Consider the following 18,580-nt stretch of genomic DNA (forward strand, 5'->3'; position numbering starts at 1 on the left):
ATGATTCCTCATCCTGTTCAGCCACTGCATTCTTCGGTGCTTTGTTGAATGTTCAACCTCTATTAAAGTTCAACTCTTCATATTTAAATATTTTTCTCACTTCTGAAATTCAGCTAGATTTGACCATCTTTAAACCAAATATATTCTCCATCCTGTAACGAAAAAGGACCTACAGTTCTCTGTATATCAGCTGAACAATTGGCAAGGAAAAAAGTACAATGCTTCAGCATCTGAACTGGGGTTTTTTGAAGTTTAAAAAACCAATAGGATTTAAAGATATTTTAAACACTGCAGATATTTTTCTTATTACGTGCTAATAGCACTTTTCAAATGTTACAAATAGAAACAAAATACTTTTCCTCCCCCCCCCATATTCTGGGTTCGTTTTGCAAACTTGGACTTTTTTTTCCAAATATGTGCGTAGCTTTGTTTTATACTCTAGATAAACTTTATCCTAATTTTCACAACAAAAAAAATTGAAATAGCAAAATAGGACAGTAAAACAGAGATTACACAAAATGTACCATCAAACTACTGTAGTGGTAATCTCAGATCAAATATAATTTAGCATGTTAAATTTATCTTGTGCTTTGAAAGATTTTCCATGCAACCTCAAAACTCAGCGTAATGCATATTTTGAAGTGATTTGGGACAGAGATCCAGTAAGAAGCAAAAGACCATTTGGGTGCACATATTTTAAGGCTTGGAGAAGCTGTCAGTATCCTTTATTCTAGCTTTGTGCAAAGGCAGAAAACAAGACTAAAGAGGCTGTATCAATATTTTAAATTGTTGGATTTATGGTGCATCTTTCAGAAGACTGCCAGTCTCGATTAACTGACTTAAGTTGACGGGGGTGTTCCAGTAAGAAGTTATTCTTACAGTTTAATACGAATTGTCTATTTTCTGTTCTAACTCTGGTCAGATAACAGATGGAAGCAAATAACCCAAACACGTTTTGGTAGAGAAACTGTTTGAGGTTCTTTATAGTCCGCCGCTGCAAGGCAGCCTTCCATACCCTCACTCATCTCTGCACCTCTTTTCTTTCATTTTCTTTCCCCCCATCATTTTTGTGGGCATTCAAACAGCTGGTTAACTTTCCACTTGCTGCTCGGGTATTTCAAGGTCAAACCATCCAGGAATCACAATCTCTTTAGCTATAAAGGTCACCTTGGGAATTCACATTCTGTACAGTTATTTCTGGTACAGCAGCACTGGAACACACAAGCGCTGCGGTCTCATGCTACCACTGATGCATTTCACTTCCAATGAATGTTATGATTACTACTTAGTATTTCACAGTTCTCTGAAAATTTGCTATTGCTGTTAACTTCAAAATTACTTTGTGTTCATCTTTTTTAGAGCAGTTACCACAAAAGCATGACTTTTAGTGAACTACCTAAAAAGGGGGAAAATATTAAATCAATTTAAAATGTGTATCAATATTTTAAGAAGGTTGAGCAAGGGCACAGTGTGGAAATATAGCCTATAATCTAAAGGAGGGAGGGAAGGAGGGAAAACTAGTCCAGCTCATCACTCCTCCATCACTCTCCACGTTCGTGTGAACAATCCCCAGGGTTGTTCCGTCTCAGTTTCTCACTTACACAGGAGGGATAAAAACATTGCAATACTTATTGCCTCACACAGCTCTAAGAAAAAATATATTAAAGCGCCTGAAGTGCAAAAATACTACAGTAATACAGCAACAAACATCCTACATCTAGGTAATAAGAAATATCAACTCGGAAGCTTTTACAATACAACAGTATATTTTATTACTAACAAAAGACAGTAATAACAAAACTACTAAACACGTGTACAGTTACCCGTTTACAAACATGACTACAAGAATGAAGGGTACTTAGTGTGCACTATCACAGGAAACTTCTCAGATCTTTCTCGCCGTCCCTCCCAATGGCAAGAATTCTGTGTATTTTAAATGGGGAAACGATAAAAGAAATAGCATGTCCCATTTAAGGCAATAAATTAATATGTTAAAATGCCGGTGCCATAATATAAAGGTAAATACATTCCATTTTTAATGCATGCTGGATAAAACAAATACATTTGGTTTACAGAACTGTAGTTCCTGTTGACTCAGTATTTACATGACCTTTGTACCACGCAGTTTTGCTTGGTTGTTCAAAGCATCGCCATGAATGCTGCCCAAATTGGAACACAATAATTTCTCCACATAATATTATCAAAATATTGAGAAATATTCTTGTGAGTAACCAAATGCAAGATGCTGAATGGTCTTACAAAACGCATGGATATTTAGGTTTAGAAAACAGCAAAATCCTGGCTCTAAGTTATCTCAAGTAATAAATCACATTGACTTCACTGGAGCCAGGATTTCTTAAGAGCCAAATGATAAAATTCTTATCCACATCAGTAGTACTTGCTCTTGAGAACGCCCCTATCATAAGAAAGGCTACATAAAGGAAGACGTTTTTGATTTAAAGAAAATATATTGCTGTAGCATATAGAAAATTAAGCTTTGTAGAAAAAGTGTCTTGTTTTCAGTAAATATATTGTTAAACAAGCCCGTATTTTAATAACTCAACAGTTTATTTTCTGCAAGAAATTTCCCTATAGAGTTAAAAAAAAATTAAGTTACTTGCATAGAAACAATGTGAAACACACACTTCCACTGCAGCTCAGTGAAAAACAACCCAAAGCGTATACTTCAGCTTCCGCCCCCCACGCCGCCAGCGATCTGAAGTGTTTTCTTCTTTGGCACGATGCACTGGAACACCACACCAGGAGGGGCTCCAAGAAGCATTTTTCTGAAGCAGTGCTGCCTCTAACGCACTATCCCTGTAACAGGATGCACAGATGTCTGACCAGTCTTGCCCCACACGCACACTGTATGGTGCATGTTATACATAGAGAGTTTTTTATATATATATATATATCTGCTTTACTCAGAACTAAACAACATTGTCTGATCACCACAGGACTGTTGACTTTAGTAACGCCCAACAGAAGCACATTAGCTTTACCAAGTTTGTACAATACATACAAAACAGTAGTTCTAAATATTGACCTTACGCAGTCAGCTATTTACAAAATTCATTTTTATGTACAAAATAAATCACTATAATTCCAGATTCCCTTTCATATTCAGTGTACAAGCTACCATAAAACAGTGCTATAATTAATACATCATGACACGTAATTTAGAGTTTTTATAAATCTGTGTATCCCTTAAGTGATACTGCTGTTCAAGACAGTAAAAAAGAGAAAAAAATTTAACAAGTTTTTAAAAATATCAAGGATGCAGATGTAACTTTCACACCTTGAAAAGTAACAGTGCTTTCTAAGCATTATTTTAATGCAATTCATTACAAGTGTTCTTTATGTTGGGAATAATATTTGTTTCTCTCATCTTTTTCTTAAATTACTGCTAGTCAATCCAGCCACGTCCTAGAGAACTTCAATTTCCATTATTCCTGGATAAGATTAAATGTAGTACTTTATTGCTAGCTGTCCCTACAACAAAACTTACATTTTTTAAGTGCAAAGCAAGATACGTGTGTTTTTTAATAAGGCACAGAATATCGGTTATTTCCAGTGTAACACAGTTTTATACATTGCAAATGTTCATATAAAATTTCAATCTTTCAAGGGTTTGAACTGTTTCCTGAATCCAGCTCTCTTCTGGCGTCTGAAGCCGAGTAGACAAGCAGCGATACGGAAGCTGACTGTGAGACACCAGGTATTTGGGAACAGCTGCCTTGTAATGGAGGAGATTCAATAAAATCATTTTTAGGAGTTATTCTGTATGTAATGAAAAATAAAACACAGGGAGTCAATTTTAAGCACCGTGTATTACACTGCAAAACCAAAAAATTTAGCAATGAAAATATAATGCATCTGAAGCTATACTCTTTTCAAGAGAACGCAGTACAGTTCTGGATACTTTTCCAAGCTTAGGGTCACCATTGTTCTTTTTCCAACTTGTCACCTCTCAAAATGATTGCATTGCAGTAACAGGTTTCCTGAGGGTCACTGTTCAACAATACAAAAATATCCTATGAGCTAAGCCCCAGCACTCAATGCTTAAAAGGAAAAGAAGAATCCTACAAAAAATAAAAAAATAGCCTATATGTTGAAGATGCACGGCCATATGAAATAGTTTGTAAGAATTACAGTACCCTTGACAGCTGCTGAGGGTTAATTGTCTACTGAGAGTACACTGATTCTTCAAAGCGAAGAAATAGAAAACTTACAGAAATAACGGTAATACACATAAACAAGCAACAGAGTAAGTTAAGGAATCTTACCTTCCTTCACCTACTCTCTTCACGCTCTCAGCCAAGCTACTCATATCACACGTGCTGTCTGCTTTGTTTCTTTTTTCCACCTGATCCACGGTCAGTTTAGAACTAGGTAACATTTGATCTCCACTGTTTTCACCTTCCTCGACTCTTCGGGCTGATGTTCTGTCTGCCTCTATCTCTTTCTCCGATGTCTCTGGAGAGGTTTTAATTTCTGCAACAGTTTCTTGGCTCAAGTAATCATGATTAGTGATTGCTACCGCAGAAGTTCCATGATTTGTTGTGCCACCCGTACTAGTCCCCATTGACTTCGAAATGACTTTCAGTCTGTGCGAAGTTGATTTGTAGTGCTTCTTTTTGTGTTTAACTTTGGAATTGTGCTTCAAGAAAAATTCGCATGATTCTTGCAGCACTCTTCGACTCTCACTGATTGGACTGAAAGAAAACACAAGCATGTAACTGAACGAAGGAGATAACCTTAGATATAAGGTAATACAGCTTCATACACAAAAACGTGAAAGAATAGCAACCAATGATGCAATCTGAGCTCGGTGTTAACGAACATGAGGAAAACAATTATATGTGAAAAGAGGAGAAAAAAATCTGATCATAATGGCTCCAAAGTAATTATGTCTGTGGAACAATTAAATGAAGCAGATTTCTACATTTCTTACTTCTGCAAGTAGGTCCAATGACTTCAGCGGATTAACCATCTAAGAGAGGAAAGCAGGATTAGCTCATAAGCAGCCGTGTTAGCAAATTAACTTTACATAAAGTAAACCTCATTCAAGTGAAAAAAGGTAAGCGTTATACAATTGACTTCATTATATTTAAATATTATAGCTGAAAGCACTTAACAGCTGAAACACAAGAAAAATTTTACAGGAAATGGAAAAAGAGAGGAGAGGGAAAGGAAGCTATAAGCTCACCATCAAGGAATGCAGATGTAAAATAAAAGGAGCTTAAGGGCTGCTCCCTTGGGAAATCCAAAGAAATAAAAAAAGATCTAAAAATACAGTATAATTTCTGATTAACACACATAATCTAAAATGAAATAATCAAGGAATAAAAAAGTATGGAAAAAATGACAACTACAAGAAATGGAGAGGACATTTACAATCTGTTTAAGTCCACAGATATAAATTTACTAAAATTAAGTAATAAAACTGAATTATTCTGCTTCAGAAAAAAAATAAGGAACAGTAGATTTATACAATAAAAGTGATACTGAGAAGGGTTCAATGAGAATTAATTTTAAAATAAGACAAGCCTGGCAGAAGAGAAAAGCAGAGGATGTTATTACGGCATGATAGTAAACACAGCGAAGTACTGTGCCAAATGAAGTAGCCTGGACACGTGAAAGGTTCTAAGTTGATGGCTGAAATTATCTTCCTTCGTTTGCCTGGAAACCAGAGAGGTATTAGCCAACGCTAAACACCACAATATGTCTTCTGCTCTTTGAAGAGAATAAATCAGCGGTGGAAAATATTTTCTATCTTCTGAGAACGTTGTCAAAAAGCATCGCATATGTAAAACTTCCACAGACTCCACTGGAATTTTGCTGATGCCCATATGCAGCATTTAGACTCCGAAAAAGAAAGGGTCTGAGGACAACATTTTTATTACTTCAGCTATATTTAAGAAACATATCTGAAATCTGACTTACTTTAAAGTAAACGCTTTAAAAAACAGGAATAAAAAAAATGTTCTTACTCTCTTTTGCGGTTTCTGTTGAAGAAATTGGCCCACTCAGAACAGGTCTTTTTACTTCCCACCCAGAAGACTGGAGATATACCAACAATTAATGTCAGCAAATATTTCATCAGAAACAAAAATATTTCTGGTCTTGCTAGTGCCTTTGCCTAGAAGATAACAAAGTCTATTAAATGCGAAGAAGAAAATATATTTGTTGACTTATTTTTTAAACACAGAAAACAAATTATGTAAAAGAGAGACCTTCTCCTTACGGCTGTTGTTCTTTGTTGAGGCTTGTACTGTGGACAAATGTTAGACATGTACAGTCAAGTCAGACCTGGTTAACGTCTCCAGCTGAATACACAGAGAGGAGATTAGTCAGAAGGAAATATTTTTCTTTCAAATTGAAAGGAAAGATAATTTGGGGGGGTAACAGCATTAGTAACCATGTTCCTCAGAGATAGCTTGTATGTATAAGATTATTCCCTTCAACTTAAAAGAAACCCTAAGTGGATGAGTTGGGAGTTAATCAGATTAGACAGCATCTTCAAGGAGCCGCAGGGAACTACATAGTAGTTTTCTGTTTATTGCAAAATTAATCCACCTATTTGCAGAACTGGATCATAGGAGCTGAGACATTTAACTCAGTAAGAGATTATTATCTTCTGCTCCCAAGCTGCAAATTTAATTTACGCTACCTGGCTTATCTGCCAATCCCATCTATGAAAGTCACTATTTTTGATGGCCAGGTAACATTAGCTACTTAAACTGAAGTTTGTTTTTATTTGGTTTTTGAGCTGGCCATGTAATACAAATCTACAAGCTCGCTCAGGTAAGCCAAGGCCGAGCATGCCACTTTAAGCTACTCCTTAGTTAGCACACGCTGTTTATTACAGAGACAGATCCCATTAAGTATGTCTTTGTGTAACATTCCCTGTTGCTATTTACTCCTTCCAACAAGTTAATTAAAGGCTGAGAATACACGCTCTTTCTGCCTTATTATGCCAAGCTCTTATATTTAAGCACTACAAACCAAGGGTTTTTTTAAAAAGCATAAAAGCTTTGTTTTCAACCTTGTATATGGGCCATTTAGGCTCATACAGAGCTCAGTGCAAAACCCGCTGAAGACAAAGTGGACTTGTTAAGAATGGTAATGGAAGCAAAAATAACCAAGAAGTCTGTGAACTGTGCTGCTCTCAGCTTACACTGACTTCAATACAGAGAATACAGAGGATGTTTAAGAATGTAGAAGGATCAAGTCTTATCATTCCATAATGCCGGTGTTTATATTCCTCTTTTTAATGATAGTTTATTGCGGTAAAAACATACATGGCAAGTGCAAAGCAATGAAAGATGACACAAAACACTTGCATTTGTCTTAGTGATGGTGTCTCCTTTTATATTTGTTCTTGAATGGAAACAAACAAACCACAAATTACTTGTGATTGCAGGGAGTTTTGTGTACTTACAAGAGATTTAATCCATAGAGAGTACAGAACATGGGCAGATTTACTTTAAAAGCCTTTCCAAGGAAGTTGTTTTTTTAAAAGTCAAATATGAAACATGAACACCTCTGCAATTTGAAGTGCTGTTGAGTTGTTTGGTTTTTTCTTTTTTGTTTGTTGTTGTTTGGGTTTTTTGTTGTTGTTTGGTTTTTGGGGGTTTTTTTTAAAGATTTCTCCGCAATTACTGAACATCAGCCTGCAAATGACTGCTATCACGGAAAAAATATACCAGAAATTTGTTTTGTAATTTCAAGCAGTTTACGCTTCTACACTTTGAAGAAAAAACATGAAAGTGATTTTAAATCTACAGTTATAAGCAACATTTTAAATCTAATTTAGACTCAATTTCCAAGAATCATTATTTTAGCTTCAACTGAAATCAATTCAAACTCACTTTAGTTACTTCGCTACTGAGCTAGGCACCCAAATACTGAGCAACTGCTTTTAGGAATAGATACTGTGAAGAACGATCCTCCCCCCAGCACAATTTGTAATATCAAGTTCAAATATCGTAAAGATAATATATTCCCTTTAGAGCTGTGAGTTGGAATTTAATTGCTGAGTGCTATCAATTTGATTAATGGAAAATTTCAAAGCGCAAGTACGATACCACCTATTTTGACTTAAAAAGCAACTAATCACTGCATGTTCTTGTACTGATTACTTAATGTGAAAATAATTTACTAACTGCACGGCAGATGCGGTGATGCACAAGGGTTTTTGCCAATTAACTTTACAATATATAAAGGAAACTGCTACTTGCCTGATAAGGACAAGGAATATGGTACTGGTCACAGTGGTCAAATACCCAAGTCGTTTCCCAGATTTTCCGGTTCACCAGTTCATAGACATAACATCCAAGAAGTGCTACAAGTGGCACCAGGTATAAACCACTAAAAACTCCAATTCGGATCATGAATTTCTTTAGCTTCTCTTGGTTTCTGCCATCATGCTGTATGACTTGCCGCACATGATTTAAAGAAATAATACCAGCTAAAAGAAGAGAGAGACCGAAAAAAACACAAAGGCACAGCGGCAAAAGCACAAAGTACAGAGAGGCATCCAGGTCGTAGAGACCCACAAAACAAACTCCACTGATATTGTCCCCTTCCACTTTGTTCATTGCAAGAAGCATAATGGTTAGAAAACCAGGTATTCCCCACGCAACTGCATGGAACCACATGGCCTTTTGGGCAATAGCTTCACAGCTCCATTTTCTTCCCGCAGCAAGGAACCAAGTGATTGTAAGAATCACCCACCATATAGTTCCCGCCATAGTGAAAAAATACAAAACCATGAAGAGGACAGTACAGGCTTTGTTTTGGGAGCCAAGAACAACTGTTTCACCAATTTCTAACTTATCATCTGCCTCGTTACAGGCAGTTCTGTTCCCAAGTAAAAATCCAATAAAGTACATTAGAGAGACTATGCTGTAACAGACGGAGTAGTATATGATCGGCCTCTCTGGGTACCTAAACCTTTTAACATCAATCAGAAAAGTCAGGAATGTGAAAAGTGTAGCACAAAGACAAAAGATTGAAACTATTCCAATGAAGCTTTTCGCAACATCCAATTCATAATTTTTGAAGTACATATTGGGACATGGGGGTGCACACTGGTCAATTCCTAGAAACTTGTAGCCTTGTCCATTGGTAGTGTGTAGGTGTCGTGGACACCAGAATCCATAATCCCTTCGGGTCTGGCCTGGGGTCTTCTGAATTCCATGTACATTTGTGGTTACAGCAGCAGTAGCAGGAACAGTCTCATCACAACTGACTAGTCTACACAAATAAACACAAGAGGAAGAATCTTAATATCGCTCATTCTCAACTACAATTATTTCTTAGAAATATGAAAAAATCTGATTCTAAGCACCGTTAAATTTTATAGATAATGCAAAATATGCATTATGTGAAAATAATCAGGTGGCATTTTAAAAAACAGACTTCAAATATTTTCAGTTTAGAAGACTATTGAAACACAGCTATTTAACTGTTGATCTCTACCTGTTGTTTTATGGCTTATGAAACACTACTCAAATTGCAATTGTTCTTTTAGAGTCTTGAATTCGACTAAGCTTTTACATATGTACACAAAAATATCTACAGCAGTTGGGCTTTTTAAAATCTGGATAAGAGTAGACTATTGGAGACATCAAACGATCTTGCCAAAATGCAAGCTTCAACCAAGAAACAAAGAAAGAAGGCTGACAGTATCTAGAATTAACTACTGACTAGTATGATTATTATGATTGTTTGTGTTACAGTGATATTTCATTGTCGGCAACAATAAAACTACCTAACTGAAAAAGACAAAATAAAAAAATAAGCATTGTAAAAATGATCACTATTTTAGCTATTTTTTTTCTAGCTCCATAATGTTAATTTAAAAATTGCTCAGGACTCAGTTGCTCAAGGGTTTAACTGGACATGATATGTGACCTTTTCATATGGTTAATACAGTATTAGCAGTGTTGGACATATTTTCAAACTACATTATGTAAGTGTAACTCAAACAGGTAAGCATTTACTCAAAATAGGATTTATATTTATATGCCTTCCGAGTTTAAGTATATATTTAACAGGAACAAGTTTTGCATTCTAGCTTTTACAGTAAGATTCTGTTATCTCAAAACATTCTTTGTCAAACACTATAAGAGTCCCTCAATGCCAGTTTGCAAGCCCAGCTTGAGCTAGAACACCCTTCAGTTCTTTGTTTCTCTGCATTACCACGCTGTCCAAATAAACTGAGACTAATCATTAAGAAAAATGCCTTCTGTAGCAGATTCTTTCATTAACCGTGGGCCGGACCAGTATGCACGGGAACAGTGTGAACTGTGTTTTAATAGGCATTATGCACGTCTGTAAGAACACAAGAGTGTGAATCTCAGGATTCTGGTTATTGCCTATCTTCATGCCAGCCCCTCTTCCATGGGCTCCAGCAGCAGGATGTCTGCTGCTGTAAGAATATCCTGCATTACACGGACTTCTCTCTATTGGCTATTGGGGAGACATCTTTTCACATATGAATGGAGCAGGTTCATTTTCAGTAAATACTAGCAGTAATAGAATAATTTAAAGCTGCAGTGATTCCTGCAAAAATTGAATTTGATTAAAAGATCATTTGGAAGATACATTGAATAACTGGATTCACTTGTAATTTTCCTAATTTTTCCAAACAATTCTTGAAGACGTTTGCTGCAGTGAGTGGCACTACTGTCACATGGAAGCTCACACTAGATGGGAAAAGTTGATACCTTCTTGCTTTAAAACCCCACAACTTCAATTATTCCACAGAACTAAGGGGAATGGCATTAATGTCATCTGTCATATTCACTCCAATACGGATTCCTACCAGAGGTCATGGCACAGGACCACTGTCCCAGCTCTCCCTCAGCCCTATCGCAGATTAGCAACTGCAGAGGGGTTAGAAAAATTATTTCAGTTTCCACTCTCTGCTCCTTTCCTGTACTTCTTGCCCTGACATGTTAAAAAAAAAAAACAACCCAAAACATCTGGGTTTAATCAGTTGCAAATATCTGCAGTTGAAGTTTAGAATCTCAAGAAGATTACACTGGAGTGTTTCACTGATTTCGATTTAATATACATAGACTCATCTTTTCCCCAAATGTAGTATTAATTGCCTTCTCTCTGGAACAGACACATGAATATCTTTGAGAAAAAGGTGAAATTTTAAAAAAAGACACAGTACAGGAAAAGCAACACAAGACTGAATTTGCACATTCTAGCAGTTAGGAGTAAGATAAGGCTTCTACTATTTAATGCTGTGTGTCCATTAAAATAAAGACTATTTTATATTTCATTATTTTACAAGCAATTATTTATAAAAATGCCGGGAAGTAAGTATGATCATCCCTAGTTTAGGGATCAGAAACCAAAGCAAAATCTATGCTGTAACATATAGTATTTTAAGAAACTTATAAAAAGCTTCTTTTTGCAGGGATCTGAATACTGAAAAAAACTGCTGCAGAACCTTGTTGCAAAAAAAGTCACAAGCAGGAAATGCAGGTGATCATCTGAATAATGAAGAAGTTTTTATTAAAAAATAGTCCTATGCATAAGCACTGTAGGGTCACTAGTGATGAGGAAGCTACAGCAAAGGGACATTTAACATTCTGCCTCAGATTTTCAACTTAGTCTAAGTCAAATATGAAAATATCACCCCCACCACCTGCCAACAAGAAAAATACCCCACCTGGTACATTCCAGCTCTTCAGGCCATGTGATTCCAAAAGTGTCCATCAACTGCTTACAATCAGAATACACTTTCTCACAGAGGCTTCGACAAGGGTGAATCACGTGAACTTGCTCCAGGCAGGCAGGGACAAAGGCTTTGCACAGAAATGTGTGGACGTCTGGTGAACAGTTAAGATTCATAAGCGTAAGAAAAGGCTATGGGGAAGAAAAGGCTTTGGTTAGCAATTTTAGAAAGATCATTCAAGGCATGAAAACCAACTTTCATCACTATGGCTCACGGTTGTTCTCCTGTAGGTCTGAAAAGATACTAGAAAATAGTGTTTGTTCAGCAAAACCCGGTGGCCTGAGCAGCGAGAAGCTCCATTAGCCGTTCTAGCCCAACCCCTCCCGCAGGATCTTGGCCAATCTGTAACTACTCAAACCTGATTTTTCCTATCTGACAATATTAGAAATCTGAAAGGTACTATGAAAGCCCAAGATGGTTAAAAAATAGGGTAAAACATTAAGTTCCTACGTTCACAAGTCAGCTTCTAAATAAGTGCCCTGAGAATTTTAAAGGTTGTCTGTTCCTGTTAAATTACATTTTCAGTCCTAAGTGGTGTGTTGCACTCATCATCTTCTCATGCTAGAGAGACATGGGTTTTTTTTGATTAATGAGGTCCAAGTATCATTATTCCTCATTTTTAATACATTGAATTTCAAAATCTCAACATGACTGAGAATTTCTCTACCTGTTTACTGAATGCCAGGCAGTGAGTAACTGATGACTGTTCTTACTAAAGAATTAATAGAATGAAATTTAATGCAACTGTCTTCCCCCCCCCCCCCCCCCCAATTTATTCAATGCATTATTTACAGTCAGGCAGGCTTTTAAGGAAAAACCCCAACCTTCCTTCCCTCCATTTTATCAACGTTTTCAACTGTATTATTAGGGAAAATAATTTTACCAAAATACTACCATGTGTATAAACTTCAGGCAAACCAGAAGTTGTCACTCATTTTTGCATCTGCTGCATTGTTATAAGGGCAGCTTATTGAAGGAATCCAGCGATGACAAAAGCTAACAATGCTGCCAGCTGTGCTCCTGTACGTCTAATGGGCTGCATGTCTAAAGCAACAGGGCCAGCAGAAGGGAGCGGAGGAGCTGGGGGCTGCGTAAGCAGGCCCTCGTGTTAGTGCGTATGGGCAGAAATAAAACTGAAGAAGCCAACCACATGCTGCTGACCTGTTGGTGACTCTGGAAACATGGAGACTAGATGACAGAAGACAAAATCACAGAATGGCAGGGGTTGGAAGGGACCTCTGGAGATGATCTGAATGTCCTGAATCCCTCCAGGGAAGGAGACTCCACAACCCCCCTGGGCAGCCTGTTCCACTGCTCTGGCACCCGCACAGGAAAGAATTTTTTCCTCATATTCAGGTAGAACTTCCTGTGTTCCAACTTGTGCCCGTTGCCCCTTGTCCTGTCGTTGGGCACCACTGACAAGAGCCCAGTCCCATTGTCCTGACACCCACCCTTTAGATATTTATAGGTGGTGATAAAATCCCCTCTCAGTCTTCTGTTCGGCAGGCTGAACAAACCCAGGTCTCTCAGCATTTTATTAACAGTTGGTTCAAAATATGGTATGTTTAAGAAACAATTATAGCAGTGATTCTGACATGTGACCTTTTCAGGAAATAAACTTTTACTGTAAAACTGTAATAAGTTAATAAATACAGCTTTTTTCCTGGACTGTAGACATATTACGGTAATTCCCTATTCCACCTTAGTCCAGACCTTGGATGTAATGATACAGTATTTGCTAAAGGATCCCACTTTAATATTGTTTCTGGATTTTTAATTATATGATCTCTGCCACTTCAGTTGTCACTAGCCTCTGTAGGGAGGGTGGTATTGAGGAAACCTTTCTAAATCACACAAAAAGGGGAAGAACACTTAAAATAGCACATGGGATGTTTCACAGAGTAAGGAGAGTAAGTTTTTGGATCTAATTTTTACCACCTAACTTTCAGAAAGCAGCCTTTTCATGTGCCTGCTCAACTTTGTACAGTGACTTTTGTGTGTTAACATTTATATGGATGGGTAACAGAATCACAGAATCCCAGAATGGCAGGGGTTGGAAGGCACCTCTGGAGATCATCTCATCCAACCCCCCTGCTGGAGCAGGCACACCCAGAGCAGGGGGCACAGGAACGCGTCCAGGCGGGTTTTGAATGTCTCCAGGGAAGGGACCCCACAGCCTCCCTGGGCAGCCTGTTCCACTGCTCTGGCACCCACACAGGAAAGAATTTTTTACTCATATTCAGGTGGAACTTCCTGTGTTCCAACTTGTGCCCATTGCCCCTTGTGCTGTCATTGGGCACCACTGACAAGAGCCCAGTCCCATCCTCCTGACACCCACCCTTTAGATATTTGTAAATATTGACAAGATCCCCCCTCAGTCTTCTCTTCTGCAGGCTGAACAAACCCAGGTCTTTCAGCCTTTCCTCATAAGGGAAATGCTCCAGCCCCCTGATCATCTTTGTAGCTCTCCGCTGGACTTGCTCGAGCAGTTCCCTGTCTTTCTTGAATGGGCAAGCCCAAAACTGGACACAGGACTCCAAATGTGGTCGTACAAGGGCAGAGTAGAAGGGGAGGATAACCTTCCTCGACCTGCTGGCCACACTCCTTTTAATGCAGCCCAGGATACCGTTGGCCTTCTTGGCCACAAGGGCACACTGCTGGCTCAGGGTCAGCCTGTTGTCCACCAGCACTCCCAGGTCCTTCTCAGCAGAGCTGCTTTCCAGCTTTCCAGCCCCCAGCCTGTACTGGTGCATGGGGTTGTTTCTCCCCAGGTGCAGGACCTTGCACTTGCTCTTGTTGAAGGTCATGAGGTTCCCCTTGGCCCAGCTCTCCAGCCTGTCCAGGTCTTGTTGGATGGCAGCACAGCCTTCTGGTGTGTCAGCCACTCCTCCCAGCTTGGTACCATCAGTGACCTTGCTGAGGTTACACTCTATCCCATCGTCCAGGTCATTGATGAATATGTTGAACAGGACTGCATCCAGTCCAGACCCCTGGGGAGCACCGCTAGTTACAGGCCCCCGACGAGACTCTATGCCACTGATCACAACCCTAGATCAGCTAAGGCCACAAGGTACCAGGCCTTGCCAGGACACAGGGCATGTATATGGTGCATTGACACTTCAGCCATGCAAAGACCACTGGGGTGGCATGCTCACAGGGGTGTGCCGAATGGATAAGCTCCTCCACCCCACTCACCCAGCCTGCAGACAGCCCAGCAAAAAGGAAGGGAAGCACAGAGTGGCTGGAGGGGCATGTGTACTTTGACAGGCTTTGACCAGCCTTCAGATCCATTGCAGGCTGCTCTTCACTGTCCTGTCTGCCACTCAAGGTAGACATTCCTGATCCAGCTCATGAGAGTAAAAGAAACTAATTTAAACACCATTCTGAGGGAACTAACCCACAGTTGAGGGTGAAGTCGATCTGCAGGATCACAGCACCCTTTTTACGTAGGCTTTTTGATAGAACGCTTTTTGGATTTCAGGAAAAAGAATCATAGAAGAGGTTGGAAAAGACCTCTAGGATCATCAAGTCCAACCATCAACCCAACACCACCATGCCTCCTAATCATCGTATCACATGTAAATAGTCAAATTCATGCATCAGGAACACTGAAACAGTATTTAGCACACTTTGAAATGTGCTGATAAATAGGAACACCGCATGAAATTTTTGAATAAGGCAGAATTTTTAGTAAGAATTTTATTTAACTCTGCCATTAACAGCTAAGTATTTCAAATATTCAACCAATGACTGGTAAAGGAAAGATTACTTCTGAGCCCACAAGAATATCCTTGTTTTTATCAGCTTTTAAGTAAGCCAAATATGTATACACCCATGCCCCAAGAGCAAGCCTTATTAGTGAGCATGCAGTTTAAAAGGAACGCCATTGATAAATAAATTTTCCCCTTCAAAAAGGAATATCTACAAATCCTCACAGGACCTTTGTAATAATCATAGGAATGTCAGGGGGGAGGGGGGCTGGAAGGGAGAAGATAAGGCAGAGCAAGAATAACAGAAATAAGCTTTACTGAAAACCAAAAAAATTTTGGCATCATCCTTCAGAGCACTCCAGCTGCGTGCTGCATCTGCAGATGCCATTACAGCAGGCACACAGAAGTCTGATTCCCCCCTCTGGATGTCTGCTCTGGAGCTGCCTTCTCAGGAACTCAAGACTTGCATATTTTATGAGAAGGGGAGAAGTAGAGCTTTCGTATAATGTGCTCCAGTTCCAGAAGTTGGATTATTTCCTAAATGCTGTGCGGCTTCAGATGAAAAATATAGTCAGGAGTTAACCCTAAATGAATTAAATTTCCTTTGCACAATTATAATTTTATTTGTTCCAATGTTTAATTTGTTAGCTCTGTTCTTCCTGGCACTTAGGATAAAATAATGATAATAGTCTGGGTGTTCACATACTTCTATAGAAATTGAGCTTATTTTTGAAATTAAGTCTTGTAGAAGTTGTCTTGATTGTTATGAATTCTTCCTTGTTATCACCCACAGTTCATCTCAGTTGATAAAAATAAAATTAATTTTCTACAGCAAGTTTTGGGGTGCCAGCCAAGAACTTTTGCAGACCTAAGTAAAGCAGCAATATTTTCTCTAGAAAGTAAAAATAAAAAAACCCCTCCAATATTCGTATCTATAAACCAACTTTAGATATATTTTACTAGCTATTTTGATTAGCAACTAACAATTTTTAAATAGCATTTTCCAACATAGCTAATAAGGCTACATAAGTTCGCTCCCTTGATACAGAAAATTAGTATAAAAAAGTGATGTCTGGTAAATAAAGTCAGGATATAAAACCAGCCTTTGCCATTCTAAAAGAATATCTGTTATATGAAAATACTTAGCTAAAATATCACAAGAATCACTACACAATAATACTGTATATTAGATGTAGACAATGACAAATGAAAATTAAATACTTGCAAAAGTTTTACTACAGCATGTTGTCATTGGCTAAATACTGTTGTTTGAAGAACATACTTTATTTAAGTGCAAAGTTAGCCTATGAGGTAAATACAAACATGCAAAACTGTAGGAAGGAAGCTATACTCAGCCTGCAACGTAATCAGAGTGGAAATCCAAGGACTTGGCTGGTGAGTAATTGTTCTCACCGTATTTCTTTCAGATTGCTAAAAATATTTATCTTTTGATACCTGAAAGCATCGGCACAAGTTAAGAGCAGGAGGTTTGGTGTTCTGAAAACACAAGCAGATCTTCTGAGTCAGACCAAACATACAGTTCTCACCCTGGCTGGTAGCAAGGGGGGGTGCAGGATGACAAGCTGACATCCCTCCCAGTTTCCAACAATCAATGATGTAGGAAACTTTACAAGCAGCAGGTTATAACACCAGCATTGCGTTGAAAAGACACCAACAGATCTCTTGTCTTCCTAGATCACACCTAATCCCTTTTTCAGCCATTCATGCATATAGACTTTGCAGAATACTACAACAGTAAGTTACATTGCCTAATTTAATCAGGCACTGCATCTTTTTTTTTAATTCCTGGTTTTGCAACCTAGCTTGTGTTTTGACAGTTAGATTACCCTCTACTTTTCTCATGCCATTTTGCCATCCTGTTATCTTTTACATTTTATATTTATATATTAGCATAATAAAGTTTCACATTATGATTTCTACTGCTTTCATACCATACTTTACCTTCTAATTGCCTTGACTGCATTTGAACACTGACCTCACACTTCTGCAGAACTATCCACAGTGAGCATAAAGACAGTAACTTGGCCTTGTGGCCAAGAAGGCCAACAGTATCTTGGGCTGCATTAAAAGGAGTGTGGCCAGCAAGTCGAGGAAAGTTATCCTCCCCCTCTACTCTGCCCTTGTACGACCACATTTGGAGTCATGTGTCCAGTTTTGGGCCCCCCAGTTTAAGAAGAACAGGGAACTGCTCGAGCAAGTCCAGCGGAGAGCTACAAAGATGATCAGGGGACTGGAGCATCTCCCATATGAGGAAAGGCTGAAAGACCTGGGTTTGTTCAGCCTGCAGAAGGGTATGCTGAGGGGGGATCTTGTCAATACTTACAAGTATCTAAAGGGTGGGTGTCAGGGCGATGGGACTGGGCTCTTGTCAGTGGTGCCCAGTGACAGGACAGGACAAGGGGCAATGGGCACAAGTTGGAACACAGGAAATTCCACCTGAATATGAGTAAAAAATTCTTTCCTGTGCAGGTGCCAGAGCAGTGGAACAGGCTGCCCAGGGGGGTTGTGGAGTCTCCTTCCCTGGAGGGATTCAGGACATTCAGATCATCTCCAGAGGTCCCTTCCAACCCCTGCCATTCTGTGATTCTGTAATACAATACCATGCACATCTACTTGTATGAATAGTGGGGGTTAATTTTTCCCTACATTCATTACTCTACATTTACCATCCCTTAATCTCACCTATCGTTTTATTATCAACTGCATCTATCACAAAACCTTTTGGCAACCCTTTAGTTAATTTTTTTTGTCTTAGCAAAGTCACTATCCATCCTTCTTCCAGGTCATTTATGAGTTAGTTGTGTGTCACAGGTTTCAGTACAAATGACTAGGTGGAACGACTGTAGTAATTTATTTGCTACAGGACCAAACTATCAGCTAATGATTTCATACCCTACTTTGTGACAAAACATTTATTTATTCGTACTTTTCTTGTTGTTCTCTAGGAAGGTGTTGGAAAAAAGTTCCCATTGGGTTACCAGCATAGTTTCTTTAAAAAACATAGGTTGTAACCATGTCAAAGCATTTTTGCAAATAGAAGTATAATATGCAGGCTGAATCAACCCTTTCGAAGTTATTGAGTCCATAA

The 18,580-nt window shown here is 38.7% G+C and overlaps 1 protein-coding gene across 3 annotated transcripts in view; it reads right to left on the reverse strand.

The window, feature by feature from the left end:
• Positions 1-1,747: 1,747 nt before the first annotated feature.
• FZD6 (frizzled class receptor 6) overlaps positions 1,748-18,580 on the reverse strand; it is a 35,166-nt gene continuing 18,333 nt past the window's right edge. For 2 of the 3 annotated variants that reach the window (XM_064442262.1, XM_064442263.1), the window contains exons 3-7: positions 11,696-11,892; positions 8,244-9,261; positions 5,994-6,142; positions 4,287-4,715; positions 1,748-3,780 (exon numbers count right to left, since the gene is read on the reverse strand). In XM_064442262.1, coding sequence (XP_064298332.1) covers positions 3,624-3,780; positions 4,287-4,715; positions 5,994-6,142; positions 8,244-9,261; positions 11,696-11,892 — 1,950 coding nt within the window. In that variant the 3' untranslated portion in view covers positions 1,748-3,623. The remainder of the gene's footprint in view (positions 3,781-4,286; positions 4,716-5,993; positions 6,143-8,243; positions 9,262-11,695; positions 11,893-18,580) is intronic. The other variant, XM_064442264.1, reaches the window with a different exon arrangement.

The sequence above is a fragment of the Phalacrocorax carbo genome, chromosome 2, assembly GCF_963921805.1.
Source record: "Phalacrocorax carbo chromosome 2, bPhaCar2.1, whole genome shotgun sequence".
Classification (NCBI taxonomy): domain Eukaryota; kingdom Metazoa; phylum Chordata; class Aves; order Suliformes; family Phalacrocoracidae; genus Phalacrocorax; species Phalacrocorax carbo.